Below are 14027 nucleotides of genomic sequence, written 5' to 3'. Positions count from 1 at the left end.
TCTTATATGCACACCCAATTTGAACAGCTGAACGTCTGACAAGCAGGGGGACGCAAGCGCTTTAAAACATGAATTTCATGTGCAATACCAGTGAGCAAGAGTGACGTGGAAGCAATGTGCTGGCATCTGGGAGAAAAAGCATTTAAATAAACAAGCGACTTTCACCCTCAAACTGAACGGGGGAAAAAAAGAAAAAAGAAACCACAGTATCACCATAATAGTCGCTATCGAACCGATCAGAAGGGTCTGCAAAGTAACATTAAAAAAATGCATTATTTAACATCATCTTCCAGTGGGTGGGTCAGGCATTCACTGCGACAAAAAATAGAGAGAAACAAGAAATTCCTACGAGGTAGGAAAAACACCCCCGTCAAAGGGAAATAACCTTCTCAGTTGGTGGCAGTGACTGAGTGAGAATGGTTATTTCCCTTTGACCATTAAGATGTTCGTCTATAAGTCCTTGTATAATTTTAATCCACCAATAACTCCCTAACCGTGTGTTTGACTGGTCCCAATTTTTGTAAAGACCGTCTCAGGAATGTATAGAACCTGTTCACCAAGTTTGGTGACGATCGGTCCGTTCATTCTTGAGATCTATATGCGAACACAAACAAACAAACAAACAAACAAACACATCGAGCGAAACCTATACACACCCCTATACCGGGGGTGTAAAAACCCGATCACTTAAAGCTGCCTGCAGTTGCTACGAGGAAGTGAAGAGAGAGAGAGGGAGAGAGAGAAGGAGAGAGAGAGACTGAGAGGGAGGGAGATCAAGAGAGTGAGCGAGAGAGAGACTGAGAGAGAAGGGGAGATACAGACAGACAGACAAACAGACAGATTGACTGACAGACAGACAGACAGACAGACTAACAGACAGAGAACGAGAATTAGGCATATAGAGACAAATAGAGGATGAGGATGTGAGACAAACTACACACACAAAGACACACACACAGAAATAACAAACACACGCACACACACACACACACACACACACACACACACACACACACACACACACACACACACACATACACACACTACTACTATGGTTCACACTGTATGATTTACTTCCCCTCCCTAAGACATTTCTGGAACCTTGATTACAAAGTGATCAACGTCATGTCCTCGCATTAACACAATAGAATTTAGATGGTGGTCATGATAGCAAGAGTCATTTCCCATGAGGTTCCAGAATATTCTAAAACTGTCCTGTTCTCTATCCGTCCATAGGCTACTTTTCTTTTCTTTTTGCAATCAAAAGAACAAGCACAGCGTTGGAAGGTAAGCGACTCACAGACGTTTTCGATGCTTGTTTTATCTTATTCCTGTTGCATTATTCTTGCATAAAAGCGACGAACTACTAAGCTTCCACCTCTACACTATTGGCATAGAAAGCAATACCGTAAAACCAAATTGGGCAACAGCAAGAGGACGGGAAAATCTGCCATTGCCAAGCGGAAACCAGGTGCACGAAGCGAAACTGGGTCCCACCTAAATATATGGTACACAACCGTGAGGTCAGATTGGTTGAAACTGAAATTTGTTATGATTTCAACCAATCAGACCCCGCGGTTTGTTCTCACCCAGTATGGTGACACCGAGTTTCGCTTCGTGTACCGCAGCCCTGGGCGAAGATTTCTATTTCCTTTTTTTTCTACGGATAAAGCAAACAAAGGAAACAAATAATAATTACTGACAATGGTTTCTTCTTTCAAATTCTCGGTGCAGAGCCTTACAAATTCTGATTGGCAGCACAACAACTTTATCTCCTGAGTGTTGTTGTTTTTCTGTGCTGACCGGTTAGCCTTCACTCTCTTCAATCACTTTTCATTTACTAGCTCGGTGAAAACTTTATCCTTTGCCAAACCCTGACTGCTGAACAATGGTTACTTCCAGCATCGGTTTCACAAACGTTTTAGCAGAACTGTCGGAAACCAGTCTCGTTTTTTGCGACCTGGACCAGCTAGTCGCGAACTGGAGCCCTATTCATGAGCAATCGGAAAACTACCATGGCATTAGCGACTAACTGACTGTTAGCTACAGAGCTGTAAGTCCCGGTTTTTACTATTATTCACTGCGAAATGTACCGCCCTGAAATGGCCCTTCGTGGTCGGCTGGGCGTTAAGCAAACAAACAAACAAACAAACTGCGAAATGTGCGTTTTTACACTGTAAAACAGACCACTCTACTAACTACTGACTTGCACATGGCAGAATATACGTAACCTATCATCACGCTTATAAGAACAATACCTAACTCAATGTTAGGCATGTTTGCAGTGAGACTACAGAGGAAGCTACTGGAAGGGTACCTGTCATGTGTTAGAGGGTATATACATTCTCAGACCATCGGAAACCATTGCCACGGTTACGTGAGCAAATTAAACTGGCGTTCTCGTTTCTGAGTTAGGCACTTTTCCGTTTTGACCTATAAAGACCTGTTTGGAGAATGTTGAGGTATGCAAACGCCTTTTTGGGGTAGTTATGCATGTGTGCTGATTGAAAATGTTTCTTTCAGTTCTTTGTCTAACGCGTATACTGCTGTCAACCGCTCGAGATAGGCAGTTTGAAACTTGTAACTAAAATGAAATGGGCAGATTGTTCATAAACCAAAGAAATGACATAGGCAATTATTTAATGAGCGCGACGCTATACTGTACGTACTGCGAACAGTCTGGGCTCTGCGCCGAGTTGCTTACGATACTCCACTGTCACTGTCACTTTACACTCGGGCGCGCAGAAACAAAACAATCACAAATAAAATAATGACAATACAAGAATTTATAACCGCACATATCTCACCACAAGGCGACTCAAGGCGCACTGTCGCACTTTCTATTGCCTTTGGGGGGGGGGGGGGGGGGGGGGGGGGGGGGGGGGGAAGCAAGAAGCAAAAGCTAAGGCGCAAAGTCTGTGAAATCCTTGAAGTTTGCATACACAGTATTTTGTTCTTGCCTCATACCATCACTGAACTCTGCCGAGCACAGACGGAAAAGTATGCACATAAAGTATGATATGCACACACAAATTGAACAGGTGAACGTCTGACAAGCAGGGGGACGCAAGCGCTTTAAAACATGTATATCACGTGCAAAACCAGTAAGCAAGCGTGACGTGGAAGCAATGTGCTGGCATCTGGGAGAAAAAGCATTTAAATAAACAAGCGACTTTCACCCTCAAACTGAACGGGGGGGGGGGGGGGGGGGGAAAGAGAAAAAAGAAACCACATTATCACCATAATAGTCGCTATCGAACCGATCAGAAGGGTCTGCAAAGTAACATTAAAACAAATGCATTATTTAACATCATCTTCCTGTGGGTGGATCAGGCATTCACAGCGAGAGAGAGAAGGAGGGAGAGAGACTGAGAGGGAGGGAGATCGAGAGAGAGAGCGAGAGAGAGACTGAGAGAGAGGGGGAGATACAGACAGACAGACAAACAGACAGATCGACAGACAGACAGACAAACAGACAGACTTACAGACAGAGAAAGAGAATTAGGCATATAGAGACAGATAGAGGATGAGGAGGTGAGACAGACTACACATACAGACACACACACAGACACATACACACACACAAACATACCCACACACACACACACAAACACACACACACACACACACATACACACACACACACACACACACACACACACAAACATACACACACACACACACACACTCACAAACACATACACACACATACACACACACACACACACGCATACTCACACACACAAACACACACACACACACACACACACACACACACACACACACACACACACACGTACATAATCGACTTTTATACTAAAAATGATGGGTGAAAAAAAGGTAATAAACCACGTTTTCACCGTAATCGTTATCATCGTAATCGTTATCATCGTGTTCGTTATCATCGTAATCGTTATCAGGATCTGCAAAAAACACAGTCATAAAACGCATTATAAAACCACTTTCTAGCACGTGGAGTAGACAGACATCACAGCGAGAAGAAAAAGAAAGATCGACCGCTGAAACCGGCTTGCTTTTGATAGAGACAGACAGACAAACAGACAGATCCATAGACAGACAGACAGACAGACCGACAGACAGACAGACCAACAGAAAGAGAAAGAGAAAGATACACACACACACACACACACACACACACACACACACACACACACACACACACACACACACACACACACATGCGTACACAATTGACTTTCATCCTAAAAATGATGGGTGAAAAAAAGGTAATAATCCACGTTATCATCGTAATCGTTCTCGGGTAGATCGGTAGGGTCTGCAAAAAACACAGTCATAAAACGCATTATATAAAACCCCTTTCCAGCACGTGAGGTAGAAAGAAATCACAGCGAGAAGAAAAAGAAAGAACGATCGCTGAAACCGGCTTGTTTTTGCATCGAGGAAACGAAGAGAGAGAGGGGGGGGGGGGGGTAAGAGGGGGTGGGGGAGAGATAGACAGATAGACAGACAGCAATCATGCTGTTGATTTTCGTGGTATGTGTCCAAAACACACACACACACACACACACATACACGCATACAATCACACTCACACACACACACACACACACACACACACACACACACACACACACACAGGCCGCACACACGGACACGCACTCACGCACGCACACACACACACACACACACACACACACACACACACACACACACACACACACACACACACACACACAATATACCGTAGAATATGCCAGTTGAGGGGTCTCTTCTGTAGATGTCGTCAACATCTGAAAAAGAAAAAGAAAAAGATTGAAGATAATTATGCTAACCCCCACCCCCGCACCCTTCTCTTCCTGAATTCATAACGAAAACGTTCTTGAAATCATATAAAAATATTGCTGTGAATTTTGTTCCTTCTTACATGCAGTCATTGTTTTGTTTACTGTATAATTTCCGGTAGACCGGGTGGGACCTGAAGGTGTCTGTCTGTCTGTCTGTCTCTCTGTCTCTCTGTCTGTTGGTCTTTCGGTCGGTCTGTCTGTGATTCCCATACAAATACTGGACGGTTGATTATGAAGTCAATTAATTCTTCCACTTGATACACCCGGGTTTTTTTCTAAATGTTTTCCATTTTTGCCCCTGTGCGAAAGTTGATGCCGCACTGTGGTGGCCACATTTTTAAATAAATTGTTTTGGATTGAAAGTTAATATTTAATGTCTCCAACATTTAACAGTCCCAGAAAAATATTTTTAGCAGCGCTCCTATCATAGGGTACACAGTCATGTAAGGTGCCTGCGTGTCGCTTTGGTCGCCAATTGATTTTCAAGTCATCTATTTATAACTTCTGACGCCATGTTATTTCTAGCTGAAAGTATTGCACCACACGGTAGTAGCTATATGTATATATATAATAGTTGGTGTGGGTTATCGGGCGAGCCGGGGGGCCCGGGTAGCTCAGGTGGTAGAGCACTGGACTTGTGATCGAAAGGTCGCTGGTTCGAATCCGGGCCGGGACGGACACAGGTCAACTTTATGTGCAGACCCAGAGACGGTATCCATCTCCCACCCCCGTGTCACCACAGTGGCACGTAAAAGACCTCGGTCATTCTGCCATAAGTGCAGATGGCTGATACCACCTAAACACGCATACACTTGTGTATCTCATCTAAAGTCGGGTTAAAACCCGGGAACATGCCCCTAATGGCTTTGCCGTGAGGGCGTAAAACTTGAATTTCTCTCTATCGGGCGAGCCGCAGTGGTTGGGTCTTTAGCTGTTTGAGACTCAGCAATCTCCTCGCCTCGACACTTAGCGGGGGAGTCCCTTCCGCGGGGGAGTCCCTTCCACTAACTCGAAACTCGCCTTTTGATTATTATTTTTACACCCCCGGTATAGGGGTGTGTATAGGATTCGGTCGATGTGTTTGTTTGTTTGTGTGTTTGTGTTCGCATATAGATCTCAAGAATGAACGGACCGATCGTCACCAAACTTGGTGAACAGGTTCTATACATTCCTGAGACGGTCCTTACAAAAATTGGGACCAGTCAAACACACGGTTAGGGAGTTATTGGTGGATTAAGATTCTACAAGGACTTATAGAGGGACATATTAATGGTCAAAGGGAAATAACCTTCTCAGTTGGTGGCAGTGAGAATGGTTATTTCCCTTTGACCAACGGGGGTGTTTTTCCTACCTCGGAGGAATTTCTTGTTTTTTATGGAAGAAGAAAAGAAGGAACGAAAAAAAAAGGGTTAAGAAAAATAAAAGGATCAATTTTTTTTTAGTAATAATACAAAGTAAATTTACTGCGCAAATTGATCTCGACCAAACCTGACCATTGCCTTGAGTATACCTACCTACTGCGCTACGAAGTTAACTGTCTTGCCAGGGGAGGAGGGGGGGGAAGGACTACTTTTTTTTTTTTAGTTACTCGTAACTTATCGTGCCACTTCGTTCCCGATGTGTGTGCTCTACGCTCTGTTTGAATTGCCTTCACTTGGTGACTTTTTTTTAGTCTCCCGTTCACTTTGCATTTGCATATTACCTCATGCATGCCCCTAGTAGGTTAGTTACCTGGAGACGTTAAGCGTTAAGCCCCCCACCCCCCCCCCCCCATCCCTCCCAAGTATTTGGAAAAGGAAAGTCAAATAGCACTGACTTAGACCGTGCATAACACGTGTCAGTACTCACACCGCCACGCATTGACCAATCAGCGAAGAGCCCATTGACGCCATTTCACACAACACAGATATCCTTACCGAGAATTGAAAGCTTTTTTTTGGTGCGATGACACCCTATGCTCGGTTTATTATGTAAAGGGTAGCAACCGGTTGCAAGCAGGCTTCGACAAGAACAATGAGAAGCGATGGATACTTGTTGGATGGTAAGCTTGTAGGTGAGCTTACTCGATCGTACATTAGGCACAAAAAAAAAAGGTGTGGTTACGGTAACATAGCCAAAAAAATAGGGTAGGAAGGTAGGCAATCACTTTTTTTTTTAACTTTTTTTTCTAATGTGTACAAATTAAACCTACTTGACAGGGAAATAAGTGTGCGACTCGGGCGCTTTAGCTTTCATTGCGTTTTCTGCACTCGTTTTTTTGTTTTTGTTTTTTTTGACAAATGTAATAAAAAGTTATAGGGTCGGCCCCTAAAAATAGGGTAGGTCGGGTTACCGTAACCACACCTATTTTTTTTTAGGCCTTACTTGAAGTCTTTTTTTATTTATCAGTAACTACCTGTATAGATGTTCCTGTGCATTTTCTCAAGCACGTCAGCGTTTTCTGTTGTGCCCCTATCAATCTTTCCGGTCATGTTGCCCTTACCAGTGCGAGCATCAGACAAATAAATTATCGGACCACTCCATCAAAAACGTAATGCGTGGATGACGTAATCGTAATTCAAGGTATAACCACATGACGACAACGTTACGCGAGGGACACACGACTGCTTGTTGGACGGTAACCACCTACAATGGGTTTTTTTATTTTTAATTTTTTTTAATTTTTATTATAACAACAATTAACAATATCTCATACAATGAATTAAATATAACTTATCGAGTACAGCAAGCTAACTTTTTTTTAACGTTTTGTTCTTCGAACACTCACACAAAAATGCTTCTTATCTGTAACTGCCTATTAAAAATACTTTCCAACGGTAAAAACGATTTTTTTTTATATACACAAACGCACATCTTTCCGATTAAGATAATGTGGTTCAATTTATACATAGTTGCCTTTTTCTGCAATGGTTGGTAGGGTATTCAGGAGACGTTAACACTGTGACACAAATCAGACTTTGTTTTAGTCTGCCGTCACAGAAAGCATCGAATGATGAAGAAAAGGCTTACCATGGTATCCGTACTGTGTTCTGATGTACAAGCCGCTGACGGCCAGAGGGATGACGCAGAGGAGGAGTATCGCACACTGCATGGTGATCAGGATGTCGTCTGCAACACCAGATGATTCTTTTAGTCACTGAGTCCTGATGAAGACACGATCCCTACCCCCTATTGCTGTGATGTTAGCTTTCTTCCTCTCCTTTCTGTTTCTGTCTTTTTCATTCTTTCTTTCTTTCTATCATATATTTTATTTTATATTTTTCCTTCTTTCTTTCTATTTTTCTTTATTTGCTTTCCTTCTTTCTTTCTTTCTTTCTTTCTGTCTTCCTGTTCCTTTTGTTTTTCTTTCCTTATTTCTTTCCTTCTTTTATTTTTATTTTGTTGCTTTCTGTTTTTCTTCTCTATCCGTTTCTTTCCTTCGGGAGTTAAATCTGTAACGAATGACTATCGACACCGACAAAAGCATAACCACGTCAGGATTGGTCTGAATTCCGAAATTTCATTTTTCATTTTTACATTTTTTACTTATCTACTGTTTTTGTAAGAAAGCGAAGTTATCATTGCCGAAGTAAGAGAAAAATAGCATTTCAGAGTTTTGTTGTCTTGCATTTTCGCCTTCATAAAAAGACTACAAGTATAAACATCGTCGTCTACCTAAGCTTCCATCTGAAATTACAAAATGTTTTAAGCATTTTGTAGAAGTATGTCAACTAAAATATTGACGTGCTGTTCAGTCGATGATGTCAAGTTCCAGGAACAAGATTCAATGACATGATCGACTCGTTACACAACTTCAACTTTCATTGTTTCCAATCATTACATATATTAAATCCAGTCAATAGTACCTGTTTATGACTTCACAATAAAGTTGCAAGAGAAAATCCCGTGTTTGATGGTAACGGCGGCTTGAAATCGGTGAGCTCTCGACAAACCCTCCTCCTCCCTGGCCTTTTATACAAATCTTTTGTCTCTGTGACGTAGCGCAGTAAATGACGTCATTTTGCTTTGCGCAGCCATTATGGGTCAACCTCTTCTTGTTTCGGGATGGTGACATTTGATGAAGTAGACTCACCTGTTCTCTTTGACAGGTTTCTCCTTTTGTACCCGCTCGCAAAGAGCGACGGCGATAGTCTTGTTGGTTTATTAGTTTCTGTGTCCTCTGTAGACAACGCGAATGTGTGTACTGCACCCGCGGACGTGTTTGTGTGTCCTCTGTAGACAACGCGAATGTGTGTACTGCACCAGTCGACGTGTTTGTGTGTCCTCTGCAGACAACGCGAATGTATGTACTGCACCAGTCGACGTGTTTCTGTGTCCTCTGTAGACAACGCGAATGTATGTACTGCACCAGTAGACGTGTTTCTGTGTCCTCTGTAGACAACGCGAATGTATGTACTGCACCAGTCGACGTGTTTGTGTGTCCTCTGTAGACAACGCGAATGTATGTACTGCACCAGTCGACGTGTTTGTGTGTCCTCTGCAGACAACGCAAATGTATGTACTGCACCCGTCGACGTGTTTGTGTGTCGTCTGTAGACAACGCAAATGTATGTACTGCACCAGTCGACGTGTTTGTGTGTCTTCTGTAGACAATGCGAATGTATGTACTGCACCAGTCGACGTGTTTGTGTGTCCCCTGTAGACAGCGAAAATGTATGTACTGCACCAGTCGACGTGTTTGTGTGTCCTCTGCAGACAACGCGAATGTATGTACTGCACCAGTCGACGTGTTTGTGTGTCCCCTGTAGACAGCGAGAATGTATGTACTGCACCAGTCGACGTGTTTGTGTGTCTTCTGTAGACAATGCGAATGTATGTACTGCACCAGTCGACGTGTTTCTGTGTCCTCTGTAGACAACGCGAATGTATGTACTGCACCAGTCGACGTGTTTGTGTGTCCTCTGCAGACAACGCGAGTGTATGTACTGCACCCGTCGACGTGTTTGTGTGTCTTCTGTAGACAATGCGAATGTATGTACTGCACCAGTCGACGTGTTTGTGTGTCCTCTGCAGACAACGCGAATGTATGTACTGCACCAGTCGACGTGTTTGTGTGTCCTCTGCAGACAACGCGAATGTATGTACTGCACCAGTCGACGTGTTTGTGTGTCCTCTGTAGACAACGCAAATGTATGTACTGCACCAGTCGACGTGTTTGTGTGTCCTCTGTAGACAGCGAGAATGTATGTACTGCACCAGTCGACGTGTTTGTGTGTCCTCTGTAGACAACGCGAATGTATGTACTGCACCAGTCGACGTGTTTGTGTGTCCTCTGTAGACAACGCAAATGTATGTACTGCACCAGTCGACGTGTTTGTGTGTCCTCTGCAGACAACGAGAATGTATGTACTGCACCAGTCGACGTGTTTGTGTGTCCTCTGTAGACAACGCGAATGTATGTACTGCACCAGTCGACGTGTTTGTGTGTCTTCTGTAGACAGTGAGAATGTATGTACTGCACCAGTCGACGTGTTTGTGTGTCCTCTGTAGACAGCGAGAATGTATGTACTGCACCCGTCGACGTGTTTGTGTGTCCTCTGTAGACAGCGAGAATGTATGTACTGCACCCGTCGACGTGTTTGTGTGTCCTCTGTAGACAGCGAGAATGTATGTACTGCACCAGTCGACGTGTTTCTGTGTCCTCTGTAGACAACGCGAATGTATGTACTGCACCAGTCGACGTGTTTCTGTGTCCTCTGTAGACAACGCGAATGTGTGTACTGCACCAGTCGACGTGTTTGTGTGTCCTCTGTAGACAGCGAGAATGTATGTACTGCACCAGTCGACGTGTTTGTGTGTCCTCTGTAGACAGCGAGAATGTATGTACTGCACCAGTCGACGTGTTTCTGTGTCCTCTGTAGACAGCGAGAATGTATGTACTGCACCAGTCGACGTGTTTGTGTGTCTTCTGTAGACAGCGAGAATGTATGTACTGCACCAGTCGACGTGTTTGTGTGTCCTCCGCAGACAACGCGAATGTATGTACTGCACCAGTCGACGTGTTTGTGTGTCCTCTGCAGACAACGCGAATGTATGTACTGCACCAGTCGACGTGTTTGTGTGTCCTCTGTAGACAGCGAGAATGTATGTACTGCACCAGTCGACGTGTTTCTGTGTCCTCTGTAGACAGCGAGAATGTGTGTACTGCACCAGTCGACGTGTTTGTGTGTCTTCTGTAGACAGCGAGAATGTGTGTACTGCACCAGTCGACGTGTTTGTGTGTCCTCTGTGGACAACGCGAATGTATGTACTGCACCAGTCGACGTGTTTGTGTGTCCTCTGTAGACAGCGAGAATGTATGTACTACACCCGTCGACGTGTTTGTGTGTCCTTTGTAGACAGCGAGAATGTATGTACTGCACCAGTCGACGGGTTTGTGTGTCCTCTGTAGACAGCGAGAATGTATGTACTGCACCCGTCGACGTGTTTGTGTGTCCTCTGTAGACAACGAGAATGTATGTACTGCACCAGTCGACGTGTTTGTGTGTCCTCTGTAGACAGCGAGAATGTGTGTACTGCACCCGTCGACGTGTTTGTGTGTCCTCTGTAGACAGCGAGAATGTGTGTACTGCACCAGTCGACGTGTTTCTGTGTCCTCTGTAGACAACGAGAATGTATGTACTGCACCAGTCGACGTGTTTGTGTGTCCTCTGTAGACAACGAGAATGTATGTACTGCACCCGTCGACGTGTTTGTGTGTCCTCTGTAGACAACGAGAATGTATGTACTGCACCAGTCGACGTGTTTGTGTGTCCTCTGCAGACAACGCGAATGTATGTACTCCACCCGTCGACGTGTTTGTGTCTCCTCTGTAGACAACGAGAATGTATGTACTGCACCCGTCGACGTGTTTGTGTGTCCTCTGCAGACAACGCGAATGTATGTACTGCACCAGTCGACGTGTTTGTGTGTCGTCTGTAGACAGCGAGAATGTATGTACTGCACCCGTCGACGTGTTTGTGTGTCCTCTGTAGACAGCGAGAATGTATGCACTGCACCCGTCGACGTGTTTGTGTGTCCTCTGTAGACAACGCAAATGTATGTACTGCACCCGTCGACGTGTTTGTGTGTCCTTTGTAGACAGCGAGAATGTATGTACTGCACCCGTCGACGTGTTTGTGTGTCCTCTGTAGACAGCGAGAATGTATGCACTGCACCCGTCGACGTGTTTGTGTGTCCTCTGTAGACAACGAGAATGTATGTACTGCACCAGTCGACGTGTTTGTGTGTCCTCTGTAGACAGCGAGAATGTATGTACTGCACCCGTCGACGTGTTTGTGTGTCCTCTGTAGACAGCGAGAATGTATGTACTGCACCCGTCGACGTGTTTGTGTGTCCTCTGTAGACAACGCGAATGTATGTACTGCACCAGTCGACGTGTTTGTGTGTCCTCTGCAGACAACGCGAATGTATGTACTGCACCAGTCGACGTGTTTGTGTGTCCTCTGTAGACAACGCGAATGTATGTACTGCACCCGTCGACGTGTTTGTGTGTCCTCTGCAGACAACGCGAATGTATGTACTGCACCAGTCGACGTGTTTGTGTGTCCTCTGTAGACAACGCGAATGTATGTACTGCACCCGTCGACGTGTTTGTGTGTCCTCTGCAGACAACGCGAATGTATGTACTGCACCCGTCGACGTGTTTGTGTGTCCTCTGCAGACAACGCGAATGTATGTACTGCACCCGTCGACGTGTTTGTGTGTCCTCTGTAGACAGCGAGAATGTATGTACTGCACCAGTCGACGTGTTTGTGTGTCCTCTGCAGACAACGCGAATGTATGTACTGCACCAGTCGACGTGTTTGTGTGTCCTCTGTAGACAACGAGAATGTATGTACGGCACCAGTCGACGTGTTTGTGTGTCCTCTGTAGACAACGAGAATGTATGTACTGCACCAGTCGACGTGTTTGTGTGTCCTCTGTAGACAACGAGAATGTATGTACTGCACCAGTCGACGTGTTTGTGTGTCCTCTGTAAACAACGCGAATGTATGTACTGCACCAGTCGACGTGTTTGTGTGTCCTCTGTAGACAGCGCGAATGTATGTACTGCACCAGTCGACGTGTTTGTGTGTCCTCTGTAGACAATGCGAATGTGTGTACTGCACCCGTCGACGTGTTTGTGTGTCCTCTGTAGACAACGCGAATGTATGTACTGCACCAGTCGACGTGTTTGTGTGTCCTCTGTAGACAACGAGAATGTATGTACTGCACCAGTCGACGTGTTTGTGTGTCCTCTGTAGACAACGCGAATGTATGTACTGCACCAGTCGACGTGTTTGTGTGTCGTCTGTAGACAACGCGAATGTATGTACTGCACCCGTCGACGTGTTTGTGTGTCCTCTGTAGACAACGCGAATGTATGTACTGCACCAGTCGACGTGTTTGTATGTCGTCTGTAGACAACGCGAATGTATGTACTGCACCCGTCGACGTGTTTGTGTGTCCTCTGTAGACAACGAGAATGTATGTACTGCACCAGTCGACGTGTTTGTGTGTCCTCTGTAGACAACGCGAATGTATGTACTGCACCAGTCGACGTGTTTGTGTGTCCTCTGTAGACAACGAGAATGTATGTACTGCACCAGTCGACGTGTTTGTGTGTCTTCTGTAGACAACGAGAATGTATGTACTGCACCAGTCGACGTGTTTGTGTGTCCTCTGTAGACAGCGAGAATGTATGTACTGCACCAGTCGACGTGTTTGTGTGTCCTCTGTAGACAGCGAGAATGTATGTACTGCACCAGTCGACGTGTTTGTGTGTCCTCTGTAGACAGCGAGAATGTATGTACTGCACCAGTCGACGTGTTTGTGTGTCCTCTGTAGACAACGCGAATGTATGTACTGCACCCGTCGACGTGTTTCTGTGTCCTCTGTAGACAGCGAGAATGTATGTACTGCACCAGTCGACGTGTTTGTGTGTTCTCTGTAGACAGCGAGAATGTATGTACTGCACCAGTCGACGTGTTTGTGTGTTCTCTGTAGACAGCGAGAATGTATGTACTGCACCAGTCGACGTGTTTGTGTGTCCTCTGTAGACAGCGAGAATGTATGTACTGCACCCGTCGACGTGTTTGTGTGTTCTCTGTAGACAGCGAGAATGTATGTACTGCACCAGTCGACGTGTTTGTGTGTTCTCTGTAGACAGCGAGAATGTATGTACTGCACCAGTCGACGTGTTTGTGTGTCCTCTGTAGA

At 45.0% G+C, this 14027-nt stretch overlaps 1 protein-coding gene across 3 annotated transcripts in view; it reads right to left on the bottom strand.

The window, feature by feature from the left end:
• LOC138976497 (uncharacterized) overlaps positions 1 to 8792 on the bottom strand; it is a 17124-nt gene extending 8332 nt beyond the window's left edge. Inside the window, exons 1-6 of one of the 3 annotated variants that reach the window (XM_070349367.1) lie at positions 8672 to 8791; positions 7836 to 7934; positions 4725 to 4772; positions 3861 to 3923; positions 3241 to 3273; positions 214 to 246 (exon numbers count right to left, since the gene is read on the bottom strand). In XM_070349367.1, coding sequence (XP_070205468.1) covers positions 214 to 246; positions 3241 to 3273; positions 3861 to 3923; positions 4725 to 4772; positions 7836 to 7917 — 259 coding nt within the window. In that variant the 5' untranslated portion in view covers positions 7918 to 7934; positions 8672 to 8791. Of the gene's footprint in view, positions 1 to 213; positions 247 to 3240; positions 3274 to 3860; positions 3924 to 4724; positions 4773 to 7835; positions 7935 to 8671 lie in introns of all 3 variants that reach the window. The other 2 variants (XM_070349369.1, XM_070349368.1) reach the window with 2 other exon arrangements.
• Between the last annotated feature and the right edge of the window lie 5235 nt (positions 8793 to 14027).

This window comes from Littorina saxatilis, linkage group LG9, assembly GCF_037325665.1.
Source record: "Littorina saxatilis isolate snail1 linkage group LG9, US_GU_Lsax_2.0, whole genome shotgun sequence".
Taxonomy (NCBI): Eukaryota; Metazoa; Mollusca; class Gastropoda; order Littorinimorpha; family Littorinidae; genus Littorina; species Littorina saxatilis.
Note: the sequence above shows the minus strand (reverse complement) of the source record. Positions and strands in the feature narration are given on the sequence as shown.